At 39.4% G+C, this 16,516-nt stretch overlaps 1 protein-coding gene across 1 annotated transcript in view; it reads left to right on the top strand.

Moving 5' to 3' along the window:
* The window catches only part of Adcy8 (adenylate cyclase 8), a 216,771-nt gene that overhangs the window by 113,270 nt on the left and 86,985 nt on the right, over positions 1-16,516 (top strand). The window contains 2 exon segments of the mRNA XM_051159596.1: positions 2,543-2,701; positions 5,909-6,179. Coding sequence (XP_051015553.1) covers positions 2,543-2,701; positions 5,909-6,179 — 430 coding nt within the window.

The following is a 16,516-nucleotide window of genomic DNA, read 5'->3' on the forward strand; positions in this document are numbered from 1 at the left end:
ACATTCCATGCCTCTCAGTAGGCCTAAGCAAGCGCATGACATGAGCTGATGGAAGTTCAATGTCTATCTCAAACAAAAGGAGCTGATTTCTTCACCCATTGTAACAAGAGATGCTTTGCCAAGTTAGTCTTCTCATACATACAACCATCTGTTCAGGACTAGAGAGAATTTAGTTTACAAATTAGTGACTACCACCCTATTATCACTGTACCACCAGCAACTTCTATAAGCTGATTGAATGTCTCGCGCGCGCGCACGCATGCGCACTCTCGCTCTCTCTTTCTCTCTTTAAAGAATCGTATGAAGTGTTTAAAATGAAAGAAAAGGTTCGAAGGCTTTTTCTTTTTCCATACAACTATACCATTTCCTCTTAATGATTCTATCACAAGATATGGCCTAAGTGATCTCCTTGTTAATTGTTGTTTTTCCACAGGCCTGTCACACAGTAGTAATAGCTATTATTAAGAAGGTTTTATTTAAATGGAAGCCCATCATGAGGAAGAGTCCAGCATGCTCCAACAGAAGGGAGCAAATTTGGAGGGCTGTATCCTTTCCCAACTAGCCAGTCCTAAGACACCTCAGCAGAGTTCCTCTAGACTTTTCGATCCCTCTTGAAATGTCCACAGGGCTGTGAAGCAGGAATGCCAGTGAGCTGCATCCATATGCACCAGGTACTTTTGAGCACAGATGCCTCATATGTGCGAAATGCTTTGCTCACTAAACATGATAGACTCCTGCCTTTAGGAGCCACACGTCAATGGAGAAGAAAGACGGTGCTGGTTTTGATGATATAGGAAAGTGGAATCACTGTCTCTTCATTATGGCTAGTTGGACATACTACAACATGCTTGGAGGTCCTCTTTGGAAGAGCTGAGCAATTGCTGCCCGTAATTTCCTTTTGAACTCAAGCTGCACAGACCTCCATCAAGAGCTGGTCTTGAAATAGTCTATTGGTGGATTTGTGTAGAGGATCTGTGCCATGCATTATTCATTACTTTTGCATAGTTTTCTTCTTAGCTTTTATTTAAATCAGATCCCAGACATAATAAAATAGAGGCAATGGGATAAGGAAATATTAAGTATCCTTATGACTTTCATCTTGCAGAAGAAAATGAAAAATCTCTCTTTTCATTAAGATACTCCTGTGCATTCCTGCATAGTGTTAATTACCTAATGACATTAGCACAGCATGCTGCATAATGCTCCCTCATATTCATTGGCAAGTTACTTTAATATCTGTTATCCCCCTTTGGGGCTCATAGCAGCACAAGCACAGCCTCATTCTACAATCATTGGACCTCTAGGTCAGCCTAGGCTATCTGCCCAGGAGGTTACACTAGACATCGCATGTTCTTTCAAGAAGGCTCTGTGGTACCAGTTTAGTGCTGAAATCCTATGTATTGGCTCTGTGGCTACAGGAAACCTATTTTCCTACCTGTAGGGCCTTCATCTGCAATCAGAAACCAAGTTGTCCTCAGTATCCTGCCACCTCCCCTCTCTCTCTCCTCACTGAATCTTGAAAATTGTTATTATTCACATATTAGAGTGGCAGGAAGAAGGAGTGAAAAGCAATCAAATAACTCCCCAAGGGGATGCAGCCAGTGATGAACAGAGTAAGACACAAACTCAACAGACTGGCATTAGAATACATGATACTAAGCTTTAAGCCATAGTGACAATCATGTAATGAGAAAGATGTAAATTTAGACAGATGGTTTGTCAGCCAGAATAATATAATTTATGCTGAAGTACTAGTGAGATATGAATTGCATTGGTTAAATAGCCATGCAACGCTTACGCTTATTGAGATCTTACCCCAAGAACAAGAAACAACCTGCTCTCTCAGATGGAAACATGTTCATCATAAATGTTCTGTGAGATACCTTGTCCAGGAGCAGACTGAGTCCCTGAGCCTGTAACAAGGAAGAAGGAGAACAGCCAACAGCTAAGGATATTTATTGAAAATTGTAACTTTAAGAATAGTAATGTCTGATTAATCAGTTATAACAAAGTGCCATGTAAGTCTTTCTGGTAAATTTTCTTCTTCCTTGAACCCATCAGTTATTCTTATAATCTCCCTAGAAGACAATGCATTTTCTCTCTTTAGTAAATGGGTTCACATTCAGTCACCAAATCTCTTAATTGTAAATATTGTTTTAAGCCAAGTTACAGACAGTCAGTGCAAAATTTTCGATAAATTATAGAGCTTGGGTTTGACAACAAGATCCCTGTGAACATGGAAACATATTCAAACTTCCACTTTCAAGCGTTCTCTTCAGATCAATAGATTCATTTTTTAAAAATCTAGCTACAAAGTAAGTTAGGGGAGAAGGTTAATAGTAGCATTGAAAAGTATTGTGCAAATCTAAGGATTTTCAGACAAGAACAGCTATTTGGGGAACCCAGAAAGTTTCATGGAAAAGGGAGCATTTGAATGGGTAAGAGATAAATGTATGGGGTAGATAGTTCTGGTTCTGCCACCTAGTCACACTGATGGTCACCCTGGCCTGATGAGTTTGTCTCTCCACTCACCTGTCAACAGGTATGTGAGATCCAGAACAAAGCATGATGTTGACATGCGCATTGGAATCCATTCGGGCTCCGTGCTCTGTGGCGTGTTGGGCCTGAGGAAATGGCAGTTTGATGTCTGGTCTTGGGATGTAGACATTGCAAACAAACTCGAATCTGGAGGAATCCCTGGGTAAGCAAAGCAAAGCCCTTCCTTGCCTAACTTTTTCATTGTCTGACTTTGTGATACAAGGTTTTCTGTGTACAGAGTTCAATGATAGAAATCCAGGAAGCAGTGATTCAGGAGGTCAGATGGTAAAGCATTGCACAGTACTGGCCTGAAGATTCTAAGAAAATAGTCCACAAAAACTGTGCAGCTGATGAGGCGTTTATGTCTCAGTCCTGCTAAGCATTGGTTCTTTGATTAGAATAACAGCATTATAAAATACTAGTGAGCAGACCTCATCTGGACTCATTTAAAGGGAAATCTGTTTAGGATCAATTTTAAGTTTTTAAATCAATTCTAATGGGCATCTAAGGATAAATCGTATTGGCCACCAATATATGCATGACTGTGGGCTCCATTCCAAAAATTCAGCACTTTCTTTGAAAACACATCTGCATTCCAACTTTAGTTGCCAAGACTGGTCAGTACTGAACTCTCTGAATGTGGTGGTGTGCTGGAAAGCAGTCCTGAAATAGTATACTGATCTCTGGGTTTCACTCTCAAGAGTTTCCAAATCTGTGTGTCCTAGGATGGGACCTAAGCAGCACACCTTTCTATTGGTAACGGCGATACTGCTGGTCTCACTACTGTACAAAGATGACCGTTCTTGAGCTTTTGTTAAGAGGGAGAACACATATAAAAGCCATCTTCCATGTTCAGGAGCCACCAATTATGGATCTAGTTATAGCAGTTTACTGTTATTCAGTCATGGGGCCTTAGAAGGACCCTGAAAGAAAAGGCCTTGTCTCCACTTACCACTGCTGCCACAATTGGGCAGTATTTGTTCATTGTCCCTATACTAGCCTTCCCATCTTCAGAAGGAGAAAGAAAATAAAAAAGACAGACATAGTGGAGTAGGGATGAAGGAAGAAAGGAAAAGATAATGGTGAAAGGAGGAAAGAGAGAAAGAGGGAGGGAGGAAATGGTTGCTACCTAAGGCTGTGGGAACAATCAAAGCATTTGAATAAATTCATGGAGACAAGCAAACTTTTGGCTGCAAAAAAAATAGTATTTAAGTAAGATAAATGCTGCAAGATTATTAGATTGTATTTACTATCATGATTATACCAGAAGAAAATGTCAGGTTTACCTGACATGCAACACATGAGAATATTCTCTGAGCACAGAGTCTGAGGTCCTCAGAGGAAAACGAAGTCACTGGACCATCATCTCTAAAAGTGGCTTTCTTCAACGCTCAGGTTAGCAGCAAAGACATTCGAAAAGAAACACCAGAACCATAGTTTTTATCAAAAGCATCCCAGTGTATTCTCATCAAAACTTTGGTAGAAGAAATGGTATTAAATAACACAACCTTGCCTTAAGTATCAGTCCCTCTGAACACAATGTAGCATCCAGATAAAATGCCAAGGGGCCTTGGTATTTATTAAAGTCATTTTAAAAAGGAAATCACCCTTCCAACTTTACAAAATCCTCCTAGGAAGCTCATTTTGCCTAGGAGATAAAGGCTGGGTCTACATCTTAACTTGATCTTCAAAAAGAGCTCAGCCCCTTGCTTTACAGGAGATGAGCTTTGGTATATTCAGGTAAGATACCATGGAAACATTTTAAATTTATTTAGCAGGTGGCTCAAGAGAATCCAAGCTGCTTCCACACATTTGCTTGATTATCTTGAACTAGAAATCAACATGTGTGGATAATGTGGAGAATATGCCGTAAATGGGCAGAAAGGTATCATCTGTAATTTTGTTTCTGCAATGAACTATTCTCCTCAGAAAGCAAGAAATTTGGAAAAATGTCTTAAATGGTCAGAAGGAGCAGTACAGGTACTATTGAAAATACAATGCACTCTTTAAAAATCCCTGAAACTTAAAAATGAAATAACCCTTCATTGTCCATTTGAATATATTGCTTTTGGAATCAGAAAACCCAAAACTACTCATTTACTCAGAGGAACACAGAGTTGACTTAGCAAACATTTAAGATAAATCCATCTAGCAGTAGGACAAACTTGGCAGGCATGCAATCACGTGCTGAATTGAGAGAAAGGACAATTACCTGAATAGCTAAACAACAGCATGGGGTCAGGAATGAAGGCATATCTGACAAAGGGCTCTGAATGGCTGAATCTGTAACAGAGATCTCATTCAGAACTCAGACTCTCTCTTGAGAGCCTGACTTAAGGAGGCATGGGACATACCACAGTGAGATCACTGAGGCATTTTGAAGAATACTCCAAACAACTTAAACTATATGTTGTCCTTGCTATATAGTGTTCTGTACAGTGCCTTGACTACTTTGCTCAAATCAACTAGTGTATATCCACAATGAGAGTACAAAACAGGTCTATTACCTTTGCCATGTTTGTGGGAGATGAATAGACTCAGAAAAGTTAAGTAATTTCCCCCAAAGTCTTCTTACTAGAAAATGGAATATTTGGAGTTAAAACCCAGCAATCAAGCAACAAAATCATAATTTTGCTATTCTCTCAGACCACAGCACAGCACTATAAGTACCTGACTAAGTTAGACAGTTATGAGAACAGAAAATATCTTCCTTCCTGATAAGGAACTACAGTGTGAGGCTTCCACAAATTGAGCTTGATCCTAATAAAGTCGCATATTACTTCATTTGAAGAAAAGAAACTTAGGCTATGAGCTAAATGAGTTGAGTTAGTTTGTGATGAGTTGAGTTAGTTTGTGAGTGAGCCTTGAGAGTTACCAGCTTATATGTTCCATATTGCTCTCTGCTCCTTTCAATACATATTAGAAGGGAAATCATATCTTCAAGTAATTTTCTAAAAAGGATGCTCTGCGTATCCCTGTGGACTTATAAAACTGAACCTTGTTCATAAGATGATTTTAACCAAGTTGTATAAACAAGGAACAGATATATAAAACATGAGATGATAGGGAAAGCTCTGAGAGAGTAACAGAGCCATGCTCTAAGATGATTTACTTATAGTCGGAATTCCACGCTATTTATTCTTCCAGTGTAGCCAATTCCGCTGAAATAAATCCCTGCCTCATAGAGAGTGTTGAGAGTAGCAGGAAAAGCCCTGGGATGAAGGACTTCTGCTTTCTTTTCATTTTTGTTTTTCTTTTCACTTCTGAGGAGGACAAATGTGTCCTCCAGAATGTATTGCAGCTATAGCCCGTGCACAACCATAACTGGCCAGTCTGAGGACTTCTAATGACCCCTTCTCTGTATATACAGGAGAATTCACATTTCCAAAGCCACACTGGATTGCCTCAATGGTGACTATAATGTGGAAGAGGGGCATGGAAAAGAGAGGAATGAGTTTTTGAGGAAGCACAACATAGAGACCTATTTGATTAAACAGCCTGAGGAGAGTTTGCTATCCTTGCCTGAAGACATAGTCAAGGAATCAGTGAGCTGCTCCGACCGGAGAAACAGTGGGGCAACATTCACAGAGGGATCCTGGAGCCCAGAACTGCCCTTCGACAACATCGTGGGCAAACAGAATGTAAGTCCTCTCTTCCTTCTTGCAGTTGGCAACAAGTGCATGTCTGCATGCATCTTCAACCAATAGCCTTGGAGGGAATTGGTTCCTCTTTAACCTTTTCTCTACTGAACACCATAATTGAAAATGATCAAGCAAAATTCCTCAGGACAGAATTAACCTATGTGTGTAATTTCAGGAAAGGGCAGAAATATCAAGCTCCTGACACCCTCTTCATTTTTTGATACTAAAAATAAATACCCTTTGAAGCAGAATTGTAACTACCCCCTCCTTGAATTGCTCATATTGGAAAAGTTATGTCCAGCATCATTTAAAATGGTCACATACATAAGAATGACCCCTTTAGCCCATAGACCTGAGTCTTCCTTTGAAACTCAAACTCAGGAAGGCCACCTTTACTGGGAAATGGGAAAACAACACTGAGTGGTGCTTGGGGAAGGGTGTCTCTAGAATCGCATGCAGTTTCAAACCCAGTCTTGTGACACTAGTTTTCCATAGCATGAATTTGCCTCTTATATAAAGGAAATGGTTACAAAATCAGCTAACAAAGAACATATCACTAATATTCAAGAACACTTTTTAAATTATTTACTCAGATAACAGTATCACATTAATCTCAGTGAGATACTCTGGCTCCGAGAGGCAACACAGAGGTGAGACGTAACAAGGTCCAGAACCCATATGGAGAACCAGCCTAGAGCTCCCGCTCAGAGCACTAGCAAAGCTCTTGTTTTGTTTTGCTTTGCTTCGCTTTTTTTTTTTCAAGACAGGGTTTTTCTGTGTAGCCTTGGCTGTCCTGTACTCACTTTGTAGACCCAGCTGGTCTTGAACTCACAAAGATCTGCCTGCCTCTGCCTCCCTGAGTGCTAGGATCACAGGTGAATACCAGTGTGCCCCACCAATGCACCTGTTCTTATGAGTGTTTTCCCTTTATCCATCTGGATAGAGCACATAGAGTTAAAGTTATGTTAACCAGTCTAACTCTACCAGGTTATTAAAAGAGACAAATGGAATAACCGTATGTCTAGGATTTGTTCCCAAGCCAAGCAGAGGCCAAGAGTATTATAAAGCACATAAACCAAACCAACAGTATTTGAGTTTTTATGAAAATATTGAAGGGTGATCTTGTTGCTGTTGTTGTTTGTTTGTTTGTTGTTTTGTTTTGAGACAGTCTCATTATGTAGCATTGGCTGACCTGGAACCTGCTATGTAGACCAGGCTAGGCTAAACCTGACAGAGACCTTCTCGTTTCTGCCCCTTAAGTGCTGGGATTAAACTACCGTATCCCATGATGGTTTACTTATTTTTATACCCATAGACCTGAGCATTTTTTATTAGGGTATAGCTTGGAGAAATCTGTGTGTTGAAAGCCTTTTAAAGTGGAACAGATTAAGTGCTGAAAGTCTTCACTCTTTTCTCTGTTCTTGAAGATACAAGGGAAGGAGCTATGAAACAGTGCATGTATTTGATTCTACCAAGAAAAACTGCAGATTGAACCAACACAACATGCCTTGTAATGTTTAATTTTAGGCTTTCACTACTCTGAGTATCTAATTTACACACAAAATAGTGTTATACCTACATAGGCCATCAACAACCCCAGTGCTGACTTTCCATCCCTGAATTAACATGCATTTCGCAATCTTATATAAATAAAAGACTGGCATGTATACTTTTTTGTGTGTATGCATGGTCGCTGAAAGTGTCCCTTCTGTTTCCTCTCCCTATTATGAGCTAGAGCTCAAGTGTTTGTTTTTATAGAGAAGGAGACAGCTACATCATAACCCAGACATGCCTCAGTAATTTCATATTAAATTATTTTTCCTAGTTGTTTTGCTTTTATCTTTCCTTTCGGAAACTGTATTCAAACTGATTGTGGGGAATTGGGATAATTCTTTACTGGTCTAATATCAGTTATACCTGCCTTTGCTGCTAATAACTGAGAACCAAAATGGAAGAAATAGAGATGCATAGTTTCATTTCATGTTTGATTGGCCTGGTAAAAGTTTTTATGAGAAATTGAAACATTCATTTGCTAATTTCCTAAAGATATTTGCTGATGATATCAAATGATTACTATATAAGATGTCAAAATAGTCAATATATTTTTATTGTATATTTTGCACAATGCCTGAGTTTTGCATTCGTATAACTTAGCTGTGCCATCTTCGATGTGAATATTTTCACTTTATCTTGATGTCTTCATACTAAAGATCCAGGAAATGTGTGCTGATATCTGTGAATAAACATGTGACACTAATAACATTTTGGAAATGATTGAGCCAATTAAAATGATCACAACCATTCAGAGTTTATATTTATGCTTAATTCTAGAAATCAGTGAGCCATATGCTCAATTCAAAGACTTAATGTGTCCCTGGGAGAGATCAAGACTGGTCTGGCTGAGCCTACACTGTGCCAAAATACGCAGTCAATTCCACAGAAGCCAGACAAGCTGGTGTTTGCATAATATAGATAAAACATACTTATGCATTGTTGGGAATTTTCCAGCCAAATTGGCCAGATGTTTTGACTTCTATTGATTCATAATGTATGCTTAGGAATATTTTTAATGATATTATATAGCTGTGTCATATTCTGTGTTGAGTATACAGCAGATGTTCATATAGCTAAATATTCACATATCCATTCAATGAGTATTGAGTATCTATTGTAAAGCCAACTATAAGAAAAAAAAAAGAATTAAAGAAAAAACATTTTAGAGATAAAGTCAGCTAGTGTTTTATATGTTCCAGAAAGATGGGAATTACATCTATTTTTCTCACCATTATCTCGTCCAAAAATAAGATCATATCTGATAAATGGTATGACATGATTAATTTTTTCAGTGGACAAATGAAATGGTAAGCATGGATATCACAGGAAACAAAGCTGAAAATATGAGACAATCCCACCTTGAGGAATATGATATAGAAGGCAAAGAACAATTATAATAAGTTAAGAATCAAAGCAACCAGGAGACACCTGGGGCTGGGATGTCTTGGAAACCCAGAAAGTTCATCATTTTCAAAATGAGCAATCTTCAGCAATGCCATGGACGTTCACACTTGCCTACTAGAACTAGACTGAAGCAAATCACTGACAAGACACAGAGTTTGGAGATGGTGAAGTCAGAAGCCTGGTTGTCATAGTTGAGTAGAGAAGAATCTAGGCTTCTCAAAAATCCAACTCTAGTGCTCCCACTCCCTCCTCTTCATTTTAGTCATCTACAAGTGGCTTACAGAAATGAGTAAAATCTCTAAGAGATTTCACCTGACCCTCTGGTGAGTTTCCCAGTTCCAGTGTGCTTCATTTTCATGCTAGGCATCTTTTCTGCTCCTATATGTCCATCCACATGGGTTAAAATGGATGACTTGAGCCTTGCTGGATACTGACAAACAAGTTGGTCTTAAGCATCCTGAAGACCAATGTTCTGCAATTTTGAGTCCAGACATGGTCAAGTGTTCTTCCCAGGGTCTTGATAATCCTTCCTGGACTCAGTCACCACTTGATCCACCCACGTCCCATGTTTCTAAGAGTAGGAAAGTAAGAAAGCTAGAAGATAAGGGTACTGCCAGAACGTAAGATTACAAAAGTAGAAGTTGGTAGAGCAAAATCGATGTACTGAGTATTTGATAAAGAATGCACAAATCTGAGGTGAGGGTTATGGGAATCTCAAAAGGAAAGAAAAAAAGCTGAGCTTGGAAGAATGCTTTGGTTTTACATTAAATATTGTATTTTGCTCTTCTGGTACAGTCTCAAAAAATCTCTCTCTGGGATTGAATGCCTATGATCATGACTTAACAGGTAAATAGTCTCGATGTGGGGAAGCTAATTGTGAAATCACAAGTCCTTGTCTTTGGTTCTTGTCTTTCAATAACTTAGGTTTCAGGGGAATGGCGGGTGCAGAGATTAACCAAAACTTCTGAGTGGTATTTCAGAAGGAAGGATATGTGACTAGGTAGGAACCATACTGTCTGCAGGGGAGATTTTCAAAATTGCCTTCCTGAAGATTCAATTCAAGTGCTAAAGGACCCTCACCATAAATTGCCAGGATAAGTGTATCTTACAGAAGAAACAGCACAAAATCTCTGACGAAGGAAACACTGTAGTATGTTACAGAAAATGTTCATGGGTAGAGCAGGGTAAACAGAGGAGAAATAGACTCCAAGAGAAAACAGAACAGATGAAAGCTTAGTTTCTCAAGCTTGTACAGTCTGTATTTTATTCCCTGAGTAGTGATGTGGAGGTTTAAGCAGGGCAGTGGTGTGATCTGATTTAGACTTTTAAGAGACTGCTTAGACTGCCTTCAGGGTAATGGCTTGTAGGGATTGAAATGGACTGAACAGACAAAATGTATATTAAATTGGATATTCGTAAGAAGATGGCAAGGGTGAAGCTTTTACATTGCTATTAAATGTTTGTGAAGATATTAATAATTTTAATTGGATTTTTATAGCAAGTAAAATGTCAGGAAACATGGAGTTATGCTTTTAGAAGCAAAGCTCCTCTTTGGAGTCTGGATTCTGTCTCCAACCAGCATAGAATGGTCACCTTCATCTCACACATTCCTTCTACATGCAGGATAGCTTGAGATTCTATATCTTAGTCTATTCCTCCTCACAGCCTTTTAAAAGACTTACAGAGGAAAAAAACACTACTGACACTTCCAAAAGCACACATTAGTCACGTCTACCCAGTGGATCAACATTGTTATCTTGAAATTAATGTATGTGTCTGGTGACTCTCAGTAAAAATAGGATTTTTATAATGCATACAATAGACAGGAAGGTCATGGGCACTGTGCCCTTTCTTTCCAGTGAACACTTATAGCAGTCTCACACAGTCACTACCTTGATACTTGACTTACACATAAGAAAAGCACTTATGGGTATGAGGCACCAATTAACTCTCTGAAGGATATGTACTGAAAAGCAGAGTTGGAATTAGAACCAAGCTAAGTCTAACCACCCCAAAAAACATTTCTTTTCAATATCTTCTCCTTAGTGTTCTAAGTTTATTCAGAGTTTCTACTATCTATTGTATTTTCAAGCTAGTCAAACCTAGAAGTTGTGTGTGTGTATTGTATGTATGTATCTATGTATGTATGTATCAGTGGTGTGTGTGTGTGTGTGTGTGTCTCACTGTGTATTCTGAGACTCATGAGTATCTGGCTCTCACAGGATACTTAGAATATTCTACAGTAGCTCTAGGAATTGACCACAGGAAACATTCTACCTTCCTTAAATAGCTAACTGTTCTCGCTTGAGTATGTAACTAGTGACAAAATATGCAAGGATCCATTCAACTTAGTCCCATTTGGACTGGAGAATGTTGAGATGATAAGAAAAAGAAATGCTAGGAGAGGTGCTGGCTGGGCTGGTAGGGGTGAAACAGGAACATCGCAAGGGTACTCTGATTTCTGCAGACCCCACTGGCAGATTTCTTAAAACCAGCTCTCTATATCTTTTGGAAGAAAAGAAAGAATTCTCATGTAATAGCTATCCTGGTTAAAATCCTCCTGTAGTTCTGTTACTGACTGCCCCGCTCCTCAGGGTAAACTGGCCCTTTAGGCAACAAGTTTTGTGAACTTCAAATTAATTTCTGCAGGTCCCAAAAATGTGTTCATAGAATAACCATTGAGAAAAGAGCTTAGATGGGAATAGTAGAATGAAAGGACTGCCTTGATTTTCCAACTTATTTACTCAGACATTTTGTGTATCCACAGCTCACTGTGCTCGTGTACAATGACAGAACTAAAATGGCTAAATCAACAGTTCCCCCCCCCCAACCCCAGCCCACCGAGCTCTGAACACCACAGACACACGCCAAGGCCTGTGATCTATTGTGTGAGCTATGGCTACTTCAGAATACTCTCTTCCAGATCCAGGGAGTGTGACCTATTATCAAGTGATGAGGACACGTACTGTTCATAGTCATCACAGGAGAAAATAAGTGTTGTATTTAAACTGTAATCCTACGACAATGTAAAAGCATTTGAAGTAAATTCTTTAATAACCGGGGAATGAAATATCATTCTCTTAGCATTTGGTATAGCTAAGGTTTGATTTCAGAGAAATAAATATCCAGTTGTTATCCCAAGCAATGTTGCACTTTGCATACTTTCAACATTCTTCTTTAACATGATCATTGTGCTCTCCTCAAGTAATGGTTCTGGGATTTCTTCCCTAGTTTTTGCTATTCCTTGTATTTTTGTTTACCTAGAATTATGCTATAAACTAAAGGGCAGAGCCAGGCATGGTGGCACATGCCTTTAATTCCAGCTCTTGGGGAGACAGAGGCAGGTGGACCTCTGTGAGTTTGAGGCCAGCCTGGTCTACAAAGCAAGCCCAGGACAGCCAGGAGTGTTACACAGAGAAACACTGTCTCGAACAAGTGCCCCTCCAAAAAAATACTAAACACCAGGCCCTTTTATGTGCATACACATGCCCATAAGACAAGAACATGCTAAGTTCAAACTCATTTCAGTTGTCACATTCAAAAGAATAAGTGTCCCTCGCTTGCTCATTCATTCATCAACTACTTACTGAGTAGCTGCACTTGGCTAGCTGAGGTGCCAGTGTTGGCATAGGAAAATGGAATGGAGAAGGCTTCCTGAATGTCCAGGAGCTTTTGGTTAAGGGCAGATATGGATGCATCACCAGGCTCAGTGTGAACATTGCTATGATTATAGGTCAGTGTAATAAGGAAAGGAAAACTGATCTAAGGGAATCGAGGAGGACTTTTCCAAGGTGACATCCACAGGAAGAGATAATACATGAATGAGAATGCATGACAACAAGGAAAGGAAGAGCAAATCCACTTTCTTAGCCTGCCTTTCCATTGCCCCAAACCAAAGCATGGGATTCTCGGTCCCTACACAGAAATTAAATTCCACTTATTTCCAGCGAAAACACACACACACAAAAAAATGTTGGACACTGGAATTAAAAGAGAAGATGCTTTCGTGGGGTCTACTATTTCTGTTCAGCTTCAATCTCATTATGCAGAAAATCAGAGGCAAAATTTTCACCATGGGCAATTTGTTTTTAATGGTTTTAATATTAGAATGGATTTCGGTGTTCCTTGGATCTATTGGGTTGATGCTGAGAACATGGATGACTGGGGAAATCCCCTGGAGTTAATCTATAGTCTTTCAGTAACATGGCTTTTCCTGATGTTATAACCCCAGATTACCTTGAGCTTGACTCTGAAGACAGCTGCTGAGTTCAGCCAGGCAGTCATTAGAGGGTGTGGATTTTCACTCTGTTCAGAAAGGTGATTTGAAGCCTTTCATGGAGTGCTTAGTGGATTAAACAGACAATTGGATCCATTAACTTTGACTAATTGCCCTTCCTTTCCCTGAAGCTCTTGGGTAGATGTAAGTAGAGGAGATAAAGTTATTTATATTGATGTGGCTTATACAGAATTACAGATCTAGAGATCTTTGTTTAAGTTGGCAAATGGACAACACATAGCCTGCGGTTACTTTACACACATTACTGATGGGAGCTTTTTAAAATGAAATCAACTGGACTCTTCTATAACCATGGATTAAGTTACTAATTGCAAGTCACAAACTGTGGTCTGACAAACAGGAACCATTGAGTGATTATAGGTGAAATTTATCTATTTCTTTGTTTGTTTTGTAATAGTGGTGATGGAAACCAGAGCCTTCAATGTGTTAGCTAAACACTCAACCAATGAGTTGCATCTTCAGATCTCCAGTATTTTTTTTTTTTTTTGAGACAGGATTACACTAATTCACTCTGTACTCCAGACTGGCCTTGAAGTTGTGATCTTGCTTCTACCTCTAAGTAGATGTGTTCACAGCCTGGTATCTCCAGAACTTGACTAAGTGCAACACTTCAAACATTTAGAAATAGGTCTGCAGAACAACAGTAAATACATGAATTTTTCACAACTGAATTTCCTAATTCAGGGAAGAAAAGTGGGATTTATTTTACACTGATCCCAGCACCTACTTTTCCAATGCCTGGGATAATCCTGTCCATAGTGAATTTTCTTCATTACACTCTGCCAATTATTTTCACTTAGGTCACAAAGGACAGCTTTCATTATTTTGACATAATGACATTTGTACCTATAAAGTTCTTTTTCTTTCCTAAAAACAATTGCACTGGTTGCTTGCTAACAACTCACTTTACAGTTTGTAAGTGCTATATCCCAATTGCCATCAGTAAGTGATAACACTGCTCTGCAACATCAAAGAAGCCTCGTTGTCCTGGAGTAATTTAATTCTAGCCCAGCAAAGATACTGGATATTTTTTAAATTTTTTATTAATTTATTCTTGTCACATCTCAATGGTTATCCCATCCCTTGTATCCTCCCATTCTTCCCTCCCTCCCATTTTTCCCTTATTCCTCTCCCCTATGACTGTTCCAAAATTTGTGAATAAATGGATTGAGCTAGAAATGATCATAATGAGTGAGTTAACCCAGAAGCAGAAAGACTTAAATGGTATATACTCACTTATATCTGCATACTAGCCCAAGGGGCATGTCCCACAAAAGCCTTCACATACCAGGAAACTGGGATAGAGGGGAGGACATCCTATTGCGACTCTAGATGAGAGAAGCATGGGAGAATAGCAAAGTAGAAGGATCCAGAGGATCCTAGAAATCTACAAGTAGAACATTATGAAAGGCAAATTTGGGCCCAGGGGTCCCACTCAAACTATGGCACCAGCCAAGGACGATACTGGATATTTTTGATAGCATGGCCAGCCTTGTGGTATCTATTCATATGCATGCTTATTTTGAGATGATATGGCATCAATACAGAACTTCAGTGGCAGATCTTGGGAAAGTATGCAGCCCCCCAACTTTTCAAGGATCCTCAAACTCCTCCTGTGAATTCCAGATGGTGAAGTATTAGACTCAACATTTTTTACTCTGCAGTTGCAATGTCACTTTAAATACCTTAAAGAATTTCTTTAGGTCTTGAGTTTCAACGAAGCTTCACATATCTTGTGTATGGTAGCTTCTCTGGGTTGCCATCCTCAGTATTTGCTCCTGAGTCGGATTGATCAGATAATTCTAATTGGAAGTGTGTACTAAGAAGGCTACAATGAGAGGAAGGAGACACGGCCAACGTTCCAAACATGTTCATCCTAGAAAGTGGTTTCTTGTCTCCGTTTTGGCAAGTTTCAAACTCTGTAACTCCAGCTACAGGGGATCAAGCCTTCATGGTCACTCTATGATTTCCCCCCCACACCCACACACACACATGCACACATGCTTGCACGCACACACAGATAATTAAAAATATGGAATAAAAGTATTATATAATTGTATCTGAGCAAATCATTCTGACACCAATCTTTAAAGCATCAATCAGAGGCCATTTATCAGCAACTCACAGTTACTTCTCTCCTTGAAAAGAATTAAAGTTTAGATCATCTTTTAAATTTTAAACTTCCCCCAAATTTCTATTTAAAAAACATGTACATGTAGAAGCATGTACACACAGGCACATCAACATAAACTGTTTTCTCATAGTGTTGACATTTCTGAAAAAATAGTACCTTTTATGTTTGAGGTGGGGGAAACTGACTAATTTGGGTCCTTGTGTATGGTCTTCATTCTCTTCTTGAGTTCAAATTTTCCAGGCTGTGAAGCCAAGATCATTTCGTCCATGGGACAGTGGCCACCTCTCCAGCCACACAACCTGACATTCTGGCTCAATGATTTCGATGCTAGGGCTACTTGCATTCACCCCTGCCTGTGTCCCCATTAGCAAACCATAATATGTCAGCTCCTCTCTCTCTCTCTCTCTCTCTCTCTCTCTCTCTCTCTCTCTCTCTCTCTCTCTCTCTCTCTCTCTCTCTCTCTCTCTCTCTCTCTCACTCACAAGTGAATCAGGGGTCCTTTCCCCTTCCTAAACATCCCTGCATTTATTATACCCTAACCTGACATAAAGTCAGGATTGGTGTTTGCATTTCTCTTGAATATATCACCATGGACACAAAATTTTAAGGCTGAAATTTCCATCAGCAATCTACTTCCCATCGGGTGGCTTTAAATTTGTCATATGTAAACAACATGCACCACATTGTTTTAAGCAACCAGCACAAGATTCACAGCTGCCTTGATTCACTAAAAATGGCCCAGATTGTAAAGACTTGAATGCCAACATGTTTCCTAAACTGAGTGACATAGTCCTGAATCTAGCCAAGCTTCTCAGACAAGAGAATGTCAATGTAAGAAAACATTTGTCCATAATTATGATCGCTGGAGTAATTGGACCAGGGATTGGGAACTAGGTGTCTGATGCTAGTGGTTTGCTATTTGGGTTCTCAGTATTCTGTTCTGAGACT

Source organism: Acomys russatus, chromosome 17 (assembly GCF_903995435.1).
Source record: "Acomys russatus chromosome 17, mAcoRus1.1, whole genome shotgun sequence".
Lineage (NCBI taxonomy): Eukaryota > Metazoa > Chordata > Mammalia > Rodentia > Muridae > Acomys > Acomys russatus.